General features: G+C 46.6%; 1 protein-coding gene across 5 annotated transcripts; it reads right to left on the bottom strand.

Annotated features, from left to right (window-relative positions):
• Positions 1–6823: 6823 nt before the first annotated feature.
• On the bottom strand, positions 6824–18048 carry ADPGK (ADP dependent glucokinase). Of its 5 annotated transcripts, none has more exons than XM_075764974.1 (7): positions 17687–18048; positions 14595–14820; positions 13305–13367; positions 12923–13043; positions 10924–11120; positions 9984–10082; positions 6824–9181 (listed from the first exon to the last, which is right to left on the bottom strand). In XM_075764974.1, exons 1-7 carry the CDS (start codon positions 17899–17901, stop codon positions 8633–8635), a joined length of 1470 nt encoding a protein of 489 aa, XP_075621089.1. In that variant the 5' UTR covers positions 17902–18048; the 3' UTR covers positions 6824–8632. The 5 variants fall into 5 exon arrangements, with proteins under 5 accessions (XP_075621089.1, XP_075621093.1, XP_075621092.1 ...); XM_075764978.1 differs by having other exon boundaries at positions 6824–9184; positions 17687–18011; XM_075764977.1 differs by having other exon boundaries at positions 8129–9326; positions 17687–18033.
• Between the last annotated feature and the right edge of the window lie 797 nt (positions 18049–18845).

Below are 18845 nucleotides of genomic sequence, written 5' to 3'. Positions count from 1 at the left end.
AAGAGACCGGAGGATGGAGATCCACGTCTCCACAGAGTCGGCTGTCTTCAGCGTTCGGGTGTAACTCCACCAGAAGGGTGTTCAGAAAAACCAGCGGTAGCGACTTAGCGTCCTGGATCCCAAAGAGGATCAAACCCTTCTGGTGGCTGAACTTGTAAGGGCTGAGTAAGCCCTGCACAGGCTGTAGTAAGGTCAGTGGTAATGTGCTCGGGGAGGGGGTGAAGGTTGCGCACCTTGCCAGGGCAAGTACAGAGCAGTAAGCCGGGCTCAGGACTAGCACAGCCGGGCTCAGGACTAGCACAGCCCAGCTTACTGGGAACCGAGGGCTTGTCACTCCCCGTTTCACAAGGGCAAGACTTTGTAAATGCTTTCTCGGGCTGAGGAAAGGGAGCCGAAATGGCTGGGGGCCTGAGGAGGATGGGTGGGCTAACAGCCCGTGGGTTAGCCAGCCAACCGAGCCCACTTCGTTAGGACTTCTGATCCCAGGATTGTTCTTTGAATTTCTTGAATCCAACCTATTTTGCAGCGTAAGTAAGTTTCTAGGTGGCAGCTAAGAAAATTGCAAAGCTGGCCCACAGCAAGGCAGGTGCTCAGAGGCCGGCTGTTCTGGAAGCGGGCTAGCCCCAACAGCTAAAAAAGTCTGCCAGCTTCCTGATGGTTTGCTGAGAAACAGGGTAAACGAGCCTGGGTGAAGCTCTGTGCTCAAGTGAGCGGAGTTCTCCCTTGAGAACTTGTATTGCCCAGCGTGGGGGGGGGGAAAGATTGGTTTGAAGAAAAAAAACCAAACCCAAAGAGCAAGCTTTTTCAGAAAGGACGGCATGGTCAGCTTCAGCTAAATTTAAATTGTTGTAGGATGACAGCAGCCAAGCTCTGAATCATTTAGTTGTGCCCTCCTTACAGTTGTATTTTAGGAGAACCCATTTATGCTGCAAGGCGGCAAAGCAGCCTGTTGGCGAGCAGAGCAAGGAATTTTAATGCCCATGTGATGCTAGAGAAGTTTTGAAATTGTTTCTGTCTTTGAATAGCAAAGCCTGAGCCTTCCTTCTCTCTGCTGCTGTCAGTTTGTTGCCTCTGGGATTTATCCAGAGCTGGGTCCCCAAAACAACTGCTTTTGGGAACAGAGTTTTTCTCTTCCTGCCCTCTGCGTACCAAGCAGCACACAAAGCTGACGTGGCTGAGGGACTTCCGATCCGAATTTTCCAAGCAGAATCCATAGCGCCGCCCCAACGAAGCCAAAGCTTCAGTGTATTTGTGGCTAGTTTAGGTTACCCAGCTTTTGAAAAATCCATCTCCTGCTCTTAGTTCTGCACTGTTGCATTGCGTCACTCCGTAATGAATGAGGTTAGCTCTGGAAACTTCGCTGTAGCGACAAGGTAAGAGCAGCAGGACCACGGCTCCGGGTACATTAACGTCCTTGGGTGGTTAGCTGCTGTTACCTGGAGTGACATTAATGCATCTTTAGGGCCCAACCGGGAACTGAAGTGCTGCCCTGCTCCCTGGAGAGCACCAAAATGGGGAACCCTGCACTTTCTCCTCTGTTCTGCCTCCCAAAACTGCCTGCTTAGCTCCGATGTGGCTTGTTTTTTACCTTAGCTGTCCTCTAGCGCTGGGTTTTCTATCGGTTCAGCTTCAGGGTAGCTCTCCTGCAAGGTTTCCTTTGTGCTAGGAGCCAAAGAGAACAGGATCTCGTGTGGAGCAGCGGGAAATTTAAACAAACCAGCCAAGAAGCAGTGTAACTCAGGTACAGCGCAACCCTTTTTATTCACATGAAACTTTTTACACCAAAAGTTAGTGTGAAGAAGAGGTTAAGATTGCAGAGCAAGAGTAGGGAACTCTTTACCTCCCCCCCAAAACTTCAGTTTGACATTTTTTTTCCTGACAGCAATTGATTATTGTCATCTTTTAAACTCCTTTGCGATATTCAATGGGCAGGAACGATCCTTCTCCTACCGCCGGTCTCAACTTACAGCCCACCAGAGACCAGGAACAATCAAGGATCTCTCACCCAGTCCCACTGCTGCAACCTCTTACCTTCTTTTACGCTTTCACAGAGTTAAGTGTTACACGTCTGTACATAGGGTTTACTACATTTGGAGGTACTCTAAAGGTATTTAAAATAAATAGTTTGGAGAAAAGCTTATGCAGACAATTGAACCAATTCTTCTTCTGGGAAAAGGAGCTGTAGCATCTTGTTACTTTCTGGAAGTAAGGAAGTGTTTTTAAATATGTAATTACAGTTGGATAATAAATAGAACTGCAATTCCTCGTCCTGTTCCCTCTCCTCCCCCCGGGTATGGTGATGACTGCATTTGCACACAGTGAATTCAGAGGATCTTTGTGGAGAGCTTTTTTTAATGCAATCTAATGATGAGAACAGGGCCGGGCTCTTCTTTCAGCTGAAATTAAGGAAGGGATTTTTCAGCAAGACCATACCGAGTCATTTAGGGATTTTGGAAATCGCGCCATATGTTCTAAAACCTCTTCCTGGCACCAGCCGTAATTCTAATCTTCTCTTTTCCCCCCGTAATTAAAATTTTAAGGTGGAAAAGAATGATCAGCTTAATTTCTAGGGAAATAGAAACCATCTGCTTTAGGACTTCCCCCCGTCCCTTAAGAAGAAGGTGTATCATTAACCAGGTTCAGTCATACAGCTTACAAGGAAGACCGCAGCTCAACTTCCCCCCAGGAGAGAACCGCTCGAATAGCGACGCCTGGGCAGCAAGCCCTCGTTTCAGCCAGGAGTGACGATGGATCCGTCCAACAACACGTGTTCAACCCCAACAACTCCGGTTTTGAGATCCCTGAGACAACTGGATGCTGATTTATGACACAGGCAGTATTGATGTCTACCTGCCACGTGACCTTGTGGTCACCGACAGGCAATATTGAGCAATTGCGTCCTACTCAACACCCTCTTCTCGCAGAAGATGTTAAAAATTTAGACTTAACCGCTGGGAATTGGGTTTCAGTCAGCAAAGCCTCTTCTACAGGGACAGACAAGTCTCAGTGCTGGATGAGGAAACCCAAACTTTACTAAAATAATAAGCTCCACACATAAATGCACTACAAAAAAGCAAATTTTAACAAGTAGTTCATCTGCCAAGGCTGTTATATGTAATAGAAAACACAGTCCTGCTACAAGGAAAGCTTTACCACTCTCTCAAACCAAACTGCACCAAAAAAAAAAATAATCAGTGGGTTATATATGAAAGATACAGGTGAGGATTGAACCCACTTTTACCCAGGCTGCACTGACTAAGGAACAGCTTTCCTGAGAAATTCACCCGGGAGGTTTTTCAGGGTATTTTTTTTTTTTTTTGTCTCCCCCACTTGCATTTTAAAGAAATCCTTCCCCCTTAGCTGCCAGCATTTGTATTCTTCAGCTGCTACATGCTTTTCTCAGCAAAGGCCGACACCGGGCTCAGTTCTCAAAGCGACAGCGAGCTCTTTGGAACAGGCACAGAAGGTAACGGCCACGCACGCCATTTCCAACCTGCGTTTCTTTCCTTTGCCAAGAGAACGTCCTCCCACAAAAATCTGGATCAGTAACTCCCTGAGAATTCAGCCTGGTCGGCGCTTAGGATCCACCTGAGATATTATGCAAGAAACTGCTCCATCTGTTACAGAAAAGTTCGTCTGACGCCTCTGAACAGGCAGAACAATCATTTCTGGCTCCAAGATCAAGTTTGACTCAAGTTTAATCAGACTGCTGGAGCAGAAAGCAGACAGGAGGGGTGAGAGCGGGCTGAGGGATGTGCTACGCAAAAGAACTTGTTGCAAATTGGTTTCCTCTGCCCCTTATCACTCAAACTTTCACAGCAAAACCTTTAGTATTCCCTTTTCTCTCTCTGGTAAACTCAGCAGAGCTTGAGTGAAGAACATGAGACAGTCTTTGTTGTGGAGTCTGTTTTAGCTGATTTTAACCAATTAGTCTATAGACATGTAATTGTTTCTTTAAACGTTAAACTATCACTTTGGTATCATCACAGGTTTAAAAAAAACCAAAAAAACCCAACTGTATGCTTTTACCAGAACATTAATTGCACTGGAGAAGAGCGTAATTAATATGGCTCGAGAGAAACATTCATGTTCAAATACTGATTGAACGCGGTACATAAGGACAATCCAACTCGAGCCATAAAAATGTAAATTCAGTATTTTCCTCCAGTTTTATACTGTTCTTCCCAATGTGCTAAAAACTAGATGAGTTTCCTTACACCAGGAATAGCAATGCAGCACACCGTGTGACACAGCGCTGCTCCAGAACAGATTGCTCCAAGCACGTGTATCAGCAGCCAACGCCAAATACCAACGCAGAGAGACTTTTTAGCTGCTCGCTCCTCGACAACAGCATCAGCTTTCACTTAAGCTCTCCAAAAGAGAGCTCAAACGACTCTTAGGGGAACTGGAAATAGTTAGGTTGCCTCTTACCAGTCTCGCAAAAAACTGCCCCTAGTATTCATTTTAGCTTTTATTTTTTTCCTCTGGACGCAGCTAGAAACGTCACCCTGTGGCACGTAATTCCTGATAATTCGGTGTGTGATTAGAGACTTTAAAAACAAAAGCCAACCACAAGTAGATTTCACAGTTTAAAAAAAAAATAATTGACTTTTTATTTCTGTTATTATCACTGGGAGGTGTACTAGAAAGCAACCCCTACCTTAGGCTAACTAGTCTTAAAATAAACTTGGGCGGAAGATAACGGATAGCAAATACGTACACGCTGCTGATGGCTTTCTGTTGGGTTGTGGGAGTGGATATCGAAGCTTGGGGTTCCAGTAGCTGAGGAGCAGAGTCAGGCTCAAAGGCAACATCTAAGAAGGGTCATAGGAGTCGCTGAGGTCTTTGCTAAGGCTAAGGACGAAAATTTCAGCACCATTTCTGTCAAAAGGAACTTGTGAGAAGAGCAAACTTAACCAGACCTCACATACTGCAGAAATAACCAGGAAACACCGAAGTAAAGAAAATCAAGTAATTCCTGAGCGATGCTGCGAAACTCCCCTGGAAAGAAAAAAAAATAAATAATAAAAGAGCCTTTAAATCGGAAAGAGTTGGATTCGGGATAGGCTCTTCCATTGGGCAGCAACCCCACATCACCACGGGCAGAGCAGGAACATATCCCTTCAGTCTGCCAGCCTCCCGAGATTCACGCCTCTCGAGTAATCCATGCCTTGACCTTCAGTAAGCGACATACACAGAAAAAACATGAAGCTCATTTTTGATCAAGGGCAAGACAAAAAAAAACCAAACAAACCAAACCCAGAACCCAACGTGGCTGCGCTGGCCACAGGCCCACAGAAGTGGGAATATCAACGTGCATAAGTTTTGTCATCTAGAGCCGCTAGCTTACTGTCACAATGATGAGCTCATCTATTGCATCTTCGGCAAACTGTGCCTGAGTCAACATTTCCAGTGGAAACCCTTCTGTTGGGGAGCACGAGGCTAGCTGAGGTTTCAGTCGCCCGCCACTGTGGAGCGACGCGCGAGAACAAACAGTTTGTGGAGACAGAGAGGATCGGGGAAAGCAGAGAGAACGTCAAGCCCAGTTCTGAACCTTTGGTACTTTTGCAACTTCTCTGTTTCTTCTTGGTGAAGAGAGATCTGGATTTTTAGAAATCGATAGATAAATTTATTTAAAAATCTCTTGCCTACCAAGGATTTTACAAACCAAACAACAAAACCCACAATCACTAGGAATTTCACTAGGTGTTTCTTCCCCGCTACGCAGACCAACGAAACTCCCACGAGCAATTTCCATTTCTGTTGTTCGGCAAGGCCTGTTAAAAACCAAGCAGCTCTGCTTTGCTGCCGCTGTTGTAGCTGCGCGGAGGTGCGCGACAGCCTGCACGGGCAGGAAAAGGATTTAACGAGACTCTGCGACCCTTCTTGTAATTAAGTTGGGAAGGCAGAGGAAAGTTAAGCGCATCACATTCGCAGAGTGTGAAATACTAAGGGAAGACCGGCTGCTGCGTCCCACCGCTCAATTCAGTTTTATTATCATATAGATTGTTTCAAAGCTTAATCAGGGATACTAACAGCGTGTCTGATTAACAGGTCACACTTCTTTCTTAAGGATTATTCTCGGTGAGTGAATTTGGTAACGAGGCGAGCTCGATACGCCCGAGCAAAGCGGATCTACAGACAGAGCAGCAGTCTAGCCGTCACGAGCTGCCGTCATCTGAGAAGTGACTCACAGCACCGGGCGTTCACAGCGCACGGACAACAGGCCAGGGAAGAAATACTACCTGGTGAGAAAGAACAGGAGCAGCAGGAAGGAGGAGTTAATAGTAATTAGAGTTTTAACTTTTAGGCCCAGATGAATTCTAAGCAATAAGCCCCCTTTTTCATACTTGTTTACAGCAATTTATATAAAGTAGTTTTTAAAAATACGCTCCTGTTAAATCCAAGCACAGCTCACCCTCAGACAAGTTCTGTTACTCTGGTTCTGTGATTTTAAACGGCCATAAGGCAACGCCAGACCAATCCCCTCGCATCCCAGCAAATGTTTTTTGGGAGCGAGAAGTGAAACACAGCAGCAGGCCCGTTTGCTGCTGACAGCTTGTGTGGATTTAGTTTTGTTTTGTTTCCAGCTCAAGAATCCACACCGCTTGGCCCAACGTCAGGAAAGCGGGACCGAGCATAAGCAAAGGATTAGTTCTCCAGCTGGCAGGATGCGCGGCCTTTGGTGGTCCTGGGGGCGCCGTGCCAGAAGGCTGCGATCAACGGTTGCAAAATAACCCTGCCAACGGCCGCAGACCTTTCAGGCAGCTATAAGGAGAGATTTTTTTTTTTTAATTTACTTTTTTTCTGTAGGAAGTCTAAAGCAGAACTCCTAAGTCCCACGCTACAATTTATCAATAATAATAAAAAATCTGGATCAAAATAGTTCCAGTCTTAAGAAGATCCCGCACCAAGATAAATGCTGAGACTGAACGGAAGATCAGGATGGGATAAGCTGCAGGAAAACAGCGCTGACTGTGTTTCTCCTCTGGTAAAACACAGAGGCTTTTTGCTCAGAGGGAAGCAGAAGTTAAATATACATTGACAGACAGCGTCGTGTGCTAAGTCAGTACAAGTTAAAACGGCCGTCATTTTTTTATCCTTACAGAGCATTCACGAATTTTCCAACAGGAGAATATCACCGACAGCAACCTGACAGCGTTACTGAACCGCATCACTCCAGCCCAAATGATACGGACTCTCCTCCCCTCCATTCAGATGTAAAAACTGACCTAACGCGACCTCCTGCAAATTCTGGTCTAGCGCAGGCTTGCATAGACATGGTGATTGCATTTAATCCAGTTATACTGAAAAAAATGTGTATGATAGCTACGCAAATACACTTGCAGTTTCTGGAAGCGAACAGAGACAAAACCATGCTGGAAAGAGACAGAAAAAATAAAACGCTGGTGCTATGCGATCCATCATGTGCTACTACGAGGAAGAAAAAAGATAAGCAGAGTATTTAACAAGGACACATAGTTCTACTTTTTTAATTTCAAAGGCTGTCCAGAGGAAAGAAACGATCAGTGACCTAGTCAAAAAAACCAAACCAACATCAAACCCTAAAAAACCCTACTCGCTTCAGTCTTACCTGGAAAATGCTTTTGAGCCTCCGGAAGGACCTTCCCTAACATATTAACCCTTCTGAATGGCAGGCAGGGAATCGGAAGAAAACCGCACAACCGTTGTCAAACAAAACCCACTTAGTCTCCAGCACTCAATAGCTTTTCTGTAAACTACCAGACAGAAGCAGCCGCTGTTAGCAAAGAACACCGGCCGTGTTGGCTGGAACTCTCGGTATTTAGCGTACAGCAAGCACAGGTAACGGTTTGCGGTTTACCTGGCAAGAAAATAAAGCCGTCTCCCCAAATATAAACCTGGATTATCTTTACTTCTAGCTGCCCAAAAAACTACGGACAGGCTACTAGGGCTCAGCTGAATACCTTTAGTCAGAGAGAGAACAGATACCCAAAGGAACCTACGCAGCCTCGAGTCGGGTTTTTGTTTAAGGAGGAGGTACAATGTGCATCACATTTCAGGACTCTGGCTCCCTCCGGTGCCGAGGGCACCGAGGTCGAGAGGTAATTTCATCAGTAAAAGATTTCATCATCACACCAAGCAAGCGGAAGGTTTGCTCTTGCCACGTACCAACGTGCTGCGAGGAGATAACCGCAAGAGCCTTTTATTTTTAATTTATCAGAGGCAAGACAGGGACGAGCGCTGCCGTGCTCACCCTGGGATCCACGCGCAGGAGATTCCCCTGGCCGCCGTACTTTCCAGCGCTAACAGGCAAGACCCATCCAGAGTTACAAACGGCAAACCTACGCCAAATAGGGATTTTGATATTTGTTTCCCTCCCCGCACGTTTAGAACAAAGCAAAGCCAATTTTCACATTAAAGACTAAAAAGTCTGCACCCAAAACGTGAAGCGTTCAAGTCGTTGCCAAGTGACTGGAATGTATCTGACAGTTTATACCTGGAATTATTCTTTGGCTCTTTTTCAGTCATACCCAGAAAACACACCACACCCTGATTCTGTTCCTATACCATCACTGCTGAAATCCTAATGAGAACACCAAGGTTCCTCCGAAACCAAACGGTATTGGAGAAAAAGGAGGGTGTTAGTCTTCTATTGTGGATATACTTCTGAGTATAGGAGTCCTTCAGCTGAAATAGCATCCCCAAGTCCCACGGTCCGGACGGGATCTTTACACACCAAAACAGGAGTGAAATGGAACGAGATGCCTTCTCTGTGCCAATGCACCACTGGCTCATCCGGATTTAAAGAGATTTTGGAAGGCGCCTCTATCTGGGAGGTCACGAACTCCAAAGGAGCTTTAAGAAAGACTTTGCTGGTATCGATGGTTTCGGTCGCGCAGGCTTGAGTCCCCGCTGCTCGAGCTCCGGCAGCCACGGCGGCAACCTGGTTGCCCCAGTACCCATCCACCGTGACGAGGATATGGTAGGCCAGGGTGTGAAAGTGGATCCGCGTGAGGTCAGAAGCCCGCTCTGCGGTCTTCCCGTGCTCCTTCAGGATCCAGAAGAGGATGTCGCTGACTACACCCACGTCGGGAACTCCGGTCCAGGAAGCAAGGGAGGCGTGGGGACCAGAAGCGGATTGCGTGAGGAACAGCAGCTCCTGTTCGTTCAGCCCAATGGAGTTCACCAGGGGAAAGACCTGCTAACAGAAAACACAGGAACAACGGTTTTTCCTTCAGAGAGAGAATCACGCTTTGGTTTTTCTCGTTCAGGGCGTTGTTTTTATAGTGCTGCATTACTGCCTCTATCGCCAGGGTGCTCAGCAGAAAGGAGCACCCAGTTTCCTGGAGAGGAAAACAAGGAACCATCAGGATCTGCAGGAAAAAAATTCTGCAAAGAAATTGAGGGGTTGTTTTAAGCTATAAGCTCAAATTCAAATCCTGTTTTTTCTAGAAATCTGCAAGCCTCCTAAATCTAAACCAGCCAAAGTTACTTGGACCTGTGGAGTTGCGCGTATTCTCCCGGGTCACCTTCCCCCTGTGACCGCAAAAAATCTTCCTATCAGAGAACAGAGCCCAGCTGTGTTGCATGGTATTTTTACTGAATAAACTCAGATCTGCAAAAAATCCTTCGTCCTCGCTGAAAACGGTCTGATGATCAACCGAGAGCAATGTAAGATACCTCCTAAATGAAACTTCCCAGCGACACCTGTTTTAAATCGAGTAGTCTCTCAGAGCTAAAGAAAACAAATTTGTCCTCTGCTAAGCCAGAAGTCATTACAGTTCTCCTTCGCTGCACAGAGGAGACTCCGGTAAGCTCAGCAGAGAAAACAAAAGCATTCCAAATAGGATAGCAGACATTAACCCCGTGTTCTCAATTTATCTTCAAATGGATAGCCCTAATTTTAAGGTTTCATTTCTATATTCATCTACCAGTCTGCGCATTGTGATACTGAAGAAAAGGAAGCTGGTAAAAAGAGCGTGTCCTTTCGTTTTCGTTACCTGATGCACGATGTTGCTCATAAAATCTTGATCAGTCATACTGGCCAGCTCCAGGTGTATGGGAATGTCAGTAGGGATATCCGAGATGGAGGCCACAGCCTGCAGGGGTACAGGAAAAGAAAAAAAACCCAACAAACCAACCCTAAACCACATATTCATTAAGAAACAGAAAAGAACAAAGGGGGTTTGACTCAGAGGTACACATCTTTTAATCTTCTTGTATACGGATTTAAACATAATTCCAAAGGGATGTCTGACAGGTGCCAGAATGTACTGCTAAGGGGCAGAAATAAAAACAATTTCTAGTTTTCAGAATCCCAGAGGAGGAAAACTATATCTAACCCTGATCTGCACCCAGCTCAGCACTTTGCTAATGGACTTACTCAGAAACCTCACAAATCTGAAGCAGCTGTAGAACAGCTGATCCTAGAACAGAGAAAAAGAAGGAGAAAAAGAAGGCTAGTGCATTGCATCAGGAAAGGCACTGTACAACAGGCAACGATCTGTAAAGAAAAAGAAAAGGTGGTGTAGCTCTTTTGGGCTCAGATGAGAAAGCTGCCTCTTGGATTATCTAACACAGAAGCTGCTTAAAGAATGCAAGCCTCGATTATAACCTTGATCATCTTAGTATCTGGGATAGAAAAAATGTCATTTAGCCACCAGATAAGCTCCAGTTCCAACCTACTCCAGCCAGACAACCAGACCATACCTTTTCCCCCCGCTAGTCAACCCCCTGAATGCAAGAGACATGAGTGTTATGGGATTAGACTTTTGCCATTCCTACAGTTCACATTCTTCTTTTAGCATGCGATATGAAACGATTTGCGGGAGATCTGAAGACCCAGCCTAATTACAAGTTCAAACCTGGAAAACCAAGACTTTGCCATGAAGCATTTGTTGGAATGGAAATTAAGGAGACACCGGTATTCAAGTATCTTACCTCCATAAGTCGTCTCTGTCGCATCTCCTTGCTCTGGCCTTCCATCATGTGAAGTCCTGAAAGTACCACAAGATCCGGCTGAAATTCATCCAAGCTGGACACAAACACTTCCAGCATATTTAAGGCGCCATTTGATAGGTCATGGGAGAAGATAAAGCGGTTGGCGTTGGGTGCTCTCACTTGTCCCCACTCCTCGCCTAGGGTGAAACAAATAGAAGCAAGTTAACTCAGAAGAGAAGCAAATCAAACCACGCATCCGGAGATTGTTTTGGGATATCCTGCTGGAATCCAAGGGCATGGTTTCACGCTTTGACTGGCCCCAATGTGCCATCTCTCGCTCTTTTTCTCACTCGTTCTCTTCATTCACTCCCTCTGCCTTGTTTAGATGCTCGCCTGATCACAAGGAAAATTCAGTACTTGTTTGGTTTTGCAAGCTTTGTGATGTTTTAATTGGTTGTATGAGTTGATCGTGCAATTAGGTGAGTGTCACAGCCAGCTCAAGCCAGACGGCTGGAGTGAGCGGGATATGCAGAGGGGAGACCTCCCCTTCTGGCAACAGCCGCTTGTTAGCCTGTCTCTGGGTACGCCCTCAACAACTCTTATGGTTCCTTACAGCGCAGCTCCCAGAAATGATCTGCAGAACAGAACTGCACCAGTGCTGTATGTGTAAACTGGTTTATTCCTGCATAAGACGATAAATTAAATGGGCTCCATCGCCAGGACACCGAGCCATGAGAAAAGAGGGTAACGACAGCCTAGAGAGGATACAAATTACAACAGCCACAGTCCAACTGGCCAGCTCTCCCCATCTGTACACGCATTGCTGTTCGGTTCCTGGTGCCAGTTATGATAACTGGACAGAAAGAAATGTAAGGGAATAAATAAACACCGGTCACCAAGGGCAGCTTGAACAGAAAGCTCGAGACACAAGCAATTTTGGGGCTCTTATAGGCGGAATCTCCACCTTAGAGCCAGCCTGCATACTTCCTTACTCAGCTCTCCCAGACCGTACGCTGGTTAGAGTTTGGAGAACGTGAGCAGCATTTGGGGAAAAGCCACTAAACCAGCATCAACAGCCATCAGCGCTGCCTCCTCTTAAGAAAAGGCTTAAGGCAAAGCTCTGCCTAGGACAAAGATCCTCAGCTTTGCATCAGGAGGACAGTTCTTATCTGGGAACAAAGATGCTGAGGCATCCTCTACTGAGGTATCATCTACCCAGGATGCTTCCAGGAGCAAGAAGAGTAAAATTCCCTTCAAAATTAGCGTATTTTCCATTGGCTACTGTGTAACAGCACTTGTCAGTTATAGTAACCTTGTCTCAGCCAGGAGTCCATCAGAGTGGATGCTTTGGGATTAGTTTTGCTGCTGAAAAAGTTGAATTATGGGGGTTCTTGCCCTCCCTCCTTCCCAAACACTCCCTCTTCCGTCAGGCCAACGTAACTCTTTCTGAAGCTATACGTCGAGACAGGACCAGCGGAACGATTCAGATGGAAAACAGCAAGAAAATACGCGCAGATTTGTTTTAGTCATTTCCTTAGGGTTACCCTGAATTTCATCTGCATGAGGTTAAATGGTACCTTTCTGTTTTCAGAGAACACTACCAGACTATTTTAGTGTTCATACAGCTTTAGAATTACACCCGTCAGGTCTGCTTAGGCTACGTATCACAACTAAATGAGAAGTCCGCTTGGTTTCTATAGGTTGTAGCATACAAGCATACAGAACCAAAGGGATGGCAAGACAGCAGCAGGAGTTCACGTTTCGGTAACTGTATTACAAAGGGAAAAAGTTTCAAAAGACTTTTAGATGTCTGTTCACCTACCACAGCTCCCCGAAGCACATGGAATTACCCAATTAGCCCGGTGACAGCTGCCAATACTGATAACTTACACAGTCTTTCTGGAATTAACCGATTCAAAAAAACCCTCCAACTTTAAAACCAGGACTGTCTGAGTGATGTTCAGGGTTCCCATCTAACATCCAGCCTTTGGCAAGGTACCTGCTTGATACTCCAAGATAAGATGGAATTCGTCTCTTTCCTGCATGGATTCAGGTGGCACAACCACATTGTCATCAAGTAGTTCATGGAGTTTAGGACCAACTGGGCCACAAAGGAGGATCTAGAAACAAGAAAAAAAAACAATCAAGGATCACCTGCCACGTCCTTTGCCACCATTTCAGTGCATTTAAGCATCACCTAGACAATTGATTTAAAAAAAAAAAAAAAGCAATTTAAAAAAAATCAGCTACATAACTTGTAAGGCCAACCATATGTTCCACCATAACCTAAGAAATAACTGCGGGATCCCCAAAATCTACAGGGAAGTAACGTGAGGCTTATTAAAGACAAGTGAATAGCACGAAACTTTTGGAACGCATACCTTCAGGTCTGGATTTGTTGCAAGCTTCTGACCAATGAGAGCAGCATTTCCTCCTACGTAAAGCTGTAAAACAAACAGAGGCAGGTGTGGGCATTCCCTTGCTTTGATAGTGTCCTCGCTATCAGCTAGAGATTTTACCTTTTTTAGAAGAGAGTCTAGCATTATGGAAGTTAATAAAGCTTATCAGGGCTGAAGGCAAAACAATTTTAAAATTCTCTGTGAGATCTTGACAAGTTTAAGTGTTCTCTGACTTTTTTTTTTTTTTAATCTAAATATTTGCCTTTAGGTAACGCACAGCCCTGTATAAATCAATTCATAATGTAAACAGCCCTTACTTCTGTGCAGCTTTTCTGTGGTAGTTGGTAACTTGTGTTTTATTGGCAAGGCTGACAAGCAATCATTTGAAAACTGCAATAATACTTCCATCCAGTTTGAAATCAAGATTAAACCTGCTACCTGTGCCCGCATGAAGTGAGCGGAACAGTGAAAGTCTCTTCAGGTGAGAAAGGTCAAACTTTCAAGTAAGAGAACGCCAATGCGAGCTTTGAAACCAAAGAATATAGATTGTTGTGAGGATTGCAGGCACTCAGAGGGGACAGAAAACAGGCTATAGAAGGATACAGCTAATAATCAGGTGATGCTAGAAAGTCAACGTAGCAAAAGTGGGAAGAAACAAGTCAACACAAGAGAGTCCTGACCAACAGAAAACATTTAGAGCTCTTCCTCATCTTCAAAAGCAGCTGGCAAACCGGATAGAAGGCAGCATTAAGCAGTTTGTAAAAATGAGCTAATTGCCAAGCAAGGTATCAAGCTAGATTAGAAGACCCAGTATAAATTAGAGCAAGGAACCCTTGCTTTTGGAAAGGGAGGCTTCAGAAAAAAACACCTATTTCTTTTCATCACTCCTAGAGAGAATTTAAATCCTGCGTTAAGTAGCTCAGCTGATCAGAGTGTTTACACCTCCTAGTGCTGGGATCTGTTTCCCCCCTTCCTGCCTCATTACAAGACGTTGGAGCCTTTTACAAGCACCGGCCCCATCTGGCTCCCATACAACAGTATTCTTACAGAGGCGTCTCGGACTGACCCTTCAGTCTTGGGAAAGCAATCGAGGGATAGAGCATTCAAAACCAGGTGCAGAATTCTGCGGAAAGTCATTAACGCACTCAAGCTATGGCAGAGGTTTCTTTCCTGAATGATCTGCACTCTCACTAGACAGAGAACGAAAGTCACCAACGATGCAGAAAATAAGAAACACGCTGCTCAAAGCTTATTTTCAGGTGGAAGACGTACCTGTGCACCAGGGTACTCGGAGGCTGTCTGTGCAATGTGATGGAAAGACTCGGCATCGCTGAAGAAGCGCTCGGCAGCTGCCCCTTTTTCCATGAAGTGAGCAAATGCTTCTTTTAGGTCCTGTCTGGAGTTCAAGACCGCATGATTTTTTCCATCCCCAGGTTCAAGACCGAGTGCCTCTAACAACTTCACACCGGACAGAACCACGTCTACGCAGGCGTTGACGCTGGAAGACAGAAGGAAAACGCATAAGGAAAATAACCACACGTACCTTACGGCACTTGCGAGACAATACAATGAGATCACTTCCCAGCCAGTGACGTTTGCTGCTCGCAGCCCTCATGCTAAGGGGGAAAACAATCAAGCAAACAAAAAGAAACAAACTCAAAGGCATATGAATTTCCTCAAATTCTCTGCTAAAGTGTTCTCCTTTTGACATTTACAAACAAGTAAGCTGAGTGGTCCAAAGGTGGTTGCGTACGTTGCAGTACATTTTGCACTTTTAGGCTTGCTCAAAAAAGAATAAGCCCAATAACAATAACATTTTAAATTCTTAGAATAAGAAGGTGTTGGGTTTGGTTTTTTTTTTTTAAATATATATTTCTGGTTTACAACATACATACAATTCAGAACTGTTAAAAACAAAACTGAAAGTATTTAAGTCTACTAGATCAGCCTCTGGAGTTTCAACTACTACTAACAGTAACCAAAACCACACACACAAACACACCCCTGCCAGGCTGGTTCTGTTTATGAGAAGTCAAGAGAGCAATTTTTCAGCTGAAATATCTGAAAACTGCAATTTCAAAAGGACCGTCCCAAATTTCCAGAATTACCATGCCGCCTTCTCTCAAATACTAGAAATGGGAGAAAAATCCTGCAATAGTTAGGAAGTGACAACCATTTCAGCAGGTCTAGACTTAATGCGAAGTCTAACCTGCAGCTGAAATCTTCCAGTCCCCATTTCTTATCAATTACATAAATTAAAACACAGTCTAATTCAGACTAGAGAACAGGAAAGTTTCTGGGCTGGAACCAGGCCCCCAGGAAGAAAGTTTAGGAACACTTCCCTTTGTTTCTAGTCCTTGGTTTCACAGAGACATCAATATATACCAAATATTTACTGAGATGATACCAGCAACGACTAAGACTAAAACATCATCTGGAACTGCTGTCAAGTGCAATTTCTGTTCCTCTGCCCCACGCTCCTCTGACAGGGATCTAAGCAATCTATAAAACTTTTGCAGGATCTCTAACTTGCTCTGTGTCTATCCACAAGACACTCCAAATGCCAATGCCTGCTTACATGTCAGCGTGAAACGCACAGCCATTTTGCATTCCTCCTCGTCAGTGACCTTTCATGCATGATTTGGGCCCCAACACGTGAAGGCTGCATCATACAAAATAAAGGACATTAAAATCCCTGAGGATTTTCAGGACACGAGGTAACCAGCTCAGAAATCTGCTGTATTGCACGTCATCTCATACACGAAGGAGAGAAAAATCCCCTCGCAGAGCAGAGCAAAGAAAACCAAAGAAACAATAAGCTCAAGCAGCATTTCAGCCCCAAACTCACTGCAGCAAAAGGTCAGCAACTTTATATTTTAATGAATCATTAAAGATGCAAGGGGACATAAACCAAGTCACAGTTCTTTCAAGTGAGACACCTCTAATCATCTTCCAGCTGTCTGTCTTCTCCCTCTCTACCATTCCTCTGCTAACACACTTCATGCTTTTAATAAACTCCCTTAACAGCAGGGATATGCTACTAATGAACTGCTTTTGCTGTTGAACTTCAAGTTTGGGGTGTGTGTATATATTATATATACATGTATTCAGTTGCTTTAAACCAAAGAAGAAAGGAAGGAACAAAACAAAGACACCTGGCTTTTTTCCAGTGAAGGCATGGCAAAAGACTAAAAGAGGCACTGGAAAACCTATCTTGTTATCCATTGAGGGGAGAAAGCCTGTATCAACCATAACGCAAGAGCAAGACAGGCTCCAGCTAACACTTATCAGCTACTCAGCCATTGAGGTGGAGTAACTTCTTCCAACACTTGAAGGCCGACTCTTCTAGTTATAGTCAAATTATCCTGTCATGTTCTTATATTTAAAAGAAAGTGAGTCAAGCGCTATATATAATGGCAAGGTTAATGGTCAGACTTAAAACCAGCATTTAGCATCAATGTGACATTCCTGAACTTTCCCCTTGCCTTCTTTCCAGTTTAAAAAGAGAAAGGGTGATGGATTTCCCTGTGCAGGCACAGACGTCTTCAACATCTCTTGCTTTCTCCTCTCCCTTCCCTCCCTCACCTCCCACCCCTTTGCATCTCTGCCTTGACTCGGTTAATTTTCCCCCATCGCGAAGTCTTTGTGCGCTTCCCCGCTTTATAAACTCATCTCTCGTATCTATTTATTGCCAGACTCTGCTCCCCAACTGCCACCTTCCTGGGGACGTGCCACCAGCTCCAGGTCCCTCAGACTCCATACATAAATTTGGTTTTCAGGCAAGCAAGCCAGGGGGAAGGTCTCCAGAGTCAGGCTTGCCAACCGCGTCTGAACCACGCAGCACACATAAATCACCAATATGTGACTTTTTTTGGCCATTAATCCCCTCAGCCGAGGTCCACCTCTGACTAAGCAACGCAGCCGGCAGCTGCCCACGATTACCAGCGGCTCTCTCAGGAAAACGTCCTCACCTGGAAAACTAACAGAGAGGTTTAACGAACAGGCAGGAGCTCCAGCGAGCGCCCAGCTGCCTTGGCACCACCTCGTGCTCCACGACCAGCCTCTCCTCCTGCCTGCAGCGTGGGCAGCTGCCTGTCTGGCAGCAAGCGGAGGCCTCTCCCTGAGCCTGCTGGGCCGCACCGACCCCAACCCCCCAGTAACTCATGAAGCAGCTTTGAATCTCGTAGTAACTCAGGGAGGCTGCGCTGAGGCCGATGGAGAGCTCCGCCCGGCAGGTGAGGCCCTCATACATCCATACGCATACCTATATACGATATATAAAGATACAGATCTATAGAGAGAGATACAGCCCGGCCCATGGGAAGGGGCGCCCTCCCCCGCCGCTCCGCGCTACCGGCACCTACCCGACGGCGACGCGCGCCCATCCCCGGGCCGGGCGGACGATGGCCGCCTGCCAGGCCGCCACCATACGGCCCTCGAGGGAGCGGGCGCGGCGCAGCCCCCCCAGCAGAGAGGCGGAGAGGTGCCGCAGCGCCGAGTGGGGCAGCTCGGGGCCCAGGAGGCAGAGGTAGCCCAGCGCCAGGGCCAGCAGGCCCACGCACACCGACCTCTGCCACATCGCGGCGTCCGCGCCGGCCGGCCCCCCCACACACACCCCTTTCCTCGCCCGCCACGTCTGAGGAGGGACGTTAGCGGCGGGGGCCTCCTTACGCCGCCTCCGTAGCGCCCCGCCCCCGCCGGGCGCCAGTGTCGTAAAGGCGTTTCGGGAATCGAGGCGGGCCCTACGCGAACGGAGCGGCCTCTCCCGCCCGCAACCTACGTACCTCTGGGAGGTACGGCTGCGCCGCCTGCGTAACTGAGCTATGGGAATAAGGCGGGAGGCGGAGGCTGCGTGAGGGCGGCGGCGCGTCGTGAGGGGAAATGGCGGGGGGGAGCGGGTCGGTTGCGGGCATCGCCGTGCTCAGGGACTCCGGGGTCGTCAGAACCGGGCTGTCGGGCGGCGGGGAGCCAGTGCTGGGGCGAGGAGTCTGCGGTGAGCGCTGCCTCGGGGCTTGGCCCTCACCGTGTTGCCAGCACTGAGCCAAAAGCCTCTCTGGGTATTAGGCCAGCACGCTCCTCTGTACGTGGTACTGCTTCACTCTCCTTTCCTTTGGGTTCTTCCTCAGGGTGCCCCTTCTGTCCTTTGTTGTCCAGGACCTTTGTGGGTCCATGTTATAGTTCCACTTTGTCTGCCTCAGTCACACAGTGCCTGTCACTGCTGTGCCTCAGCTCCTTTGTCTAAACAGCTCCTGTCCAGCAAACTAGTCACTGACCTGAAGCTAATCACTGGCCCTGTATGTATTATTTCTTTCTCTGTGGCACAGCTTCTGATCTCTGCTGCTTTGGTGCCTTCTCCAGGGTGAGTTAACTTCATCAAATCTCTGCCCACGCTCCTCCTGAGGCAACCTGCCTTGGGAGCTGCGGGAGAAAGCATCCTTTGGTGCCTGTTTCATCCCATCACAGAGGTGGTATAGCAAGTCAAAAGGGAGGTTTCCCTTTTTTAATGAAAGGGAGCTTTTCCAG

Source organism: Balearica regulorum, chromosome 12 (assembly GCF_011004875.1).
Source record: "Balearica regulorum gibbericeps isolate bBalReg1 chromosome 12, bBalReg1.pri, whole genome shotgun sequence".
Taxonomy (NCBI): domain Eukaryota; kingdom Metazoa; phylum Chordata; class Aves; order Gruiformes; family Gruidae; genus Balearica; species Balearica regulorum.
This window is presented reverse-complemented; position numbering and strand designations above follow the sequence as displayed.

What these genes read in the sequence shown, in the direction of transcription:
- ADPGK (XM_075764978.1), bottom strand. Translation starts at nt 17,901, where the DNA reads ATGTGGCAGAGGTCGGTGTGCGTGGGCCTGCTGGCCCTGGCGCTGGGC. An exon ending in TGGGCGCGCGTCGCCGTCGG is followed by an intron (nt 14,821 to 17,686) that starts GTAGGTGCCGGT and finishes TCTGTCTTCCAG; the next exon opens with CGTCAACGCCTGCGTAGACG. An exon ending in CCGAGTACCCTGGTGCACAG is followed by an intron (nt 13,368 to 14,594) that starts GTACGTCTTCCA and finishes TTTGTTTTACAG; the next exon opens with CTTTACGTAGGAGGAAATGC.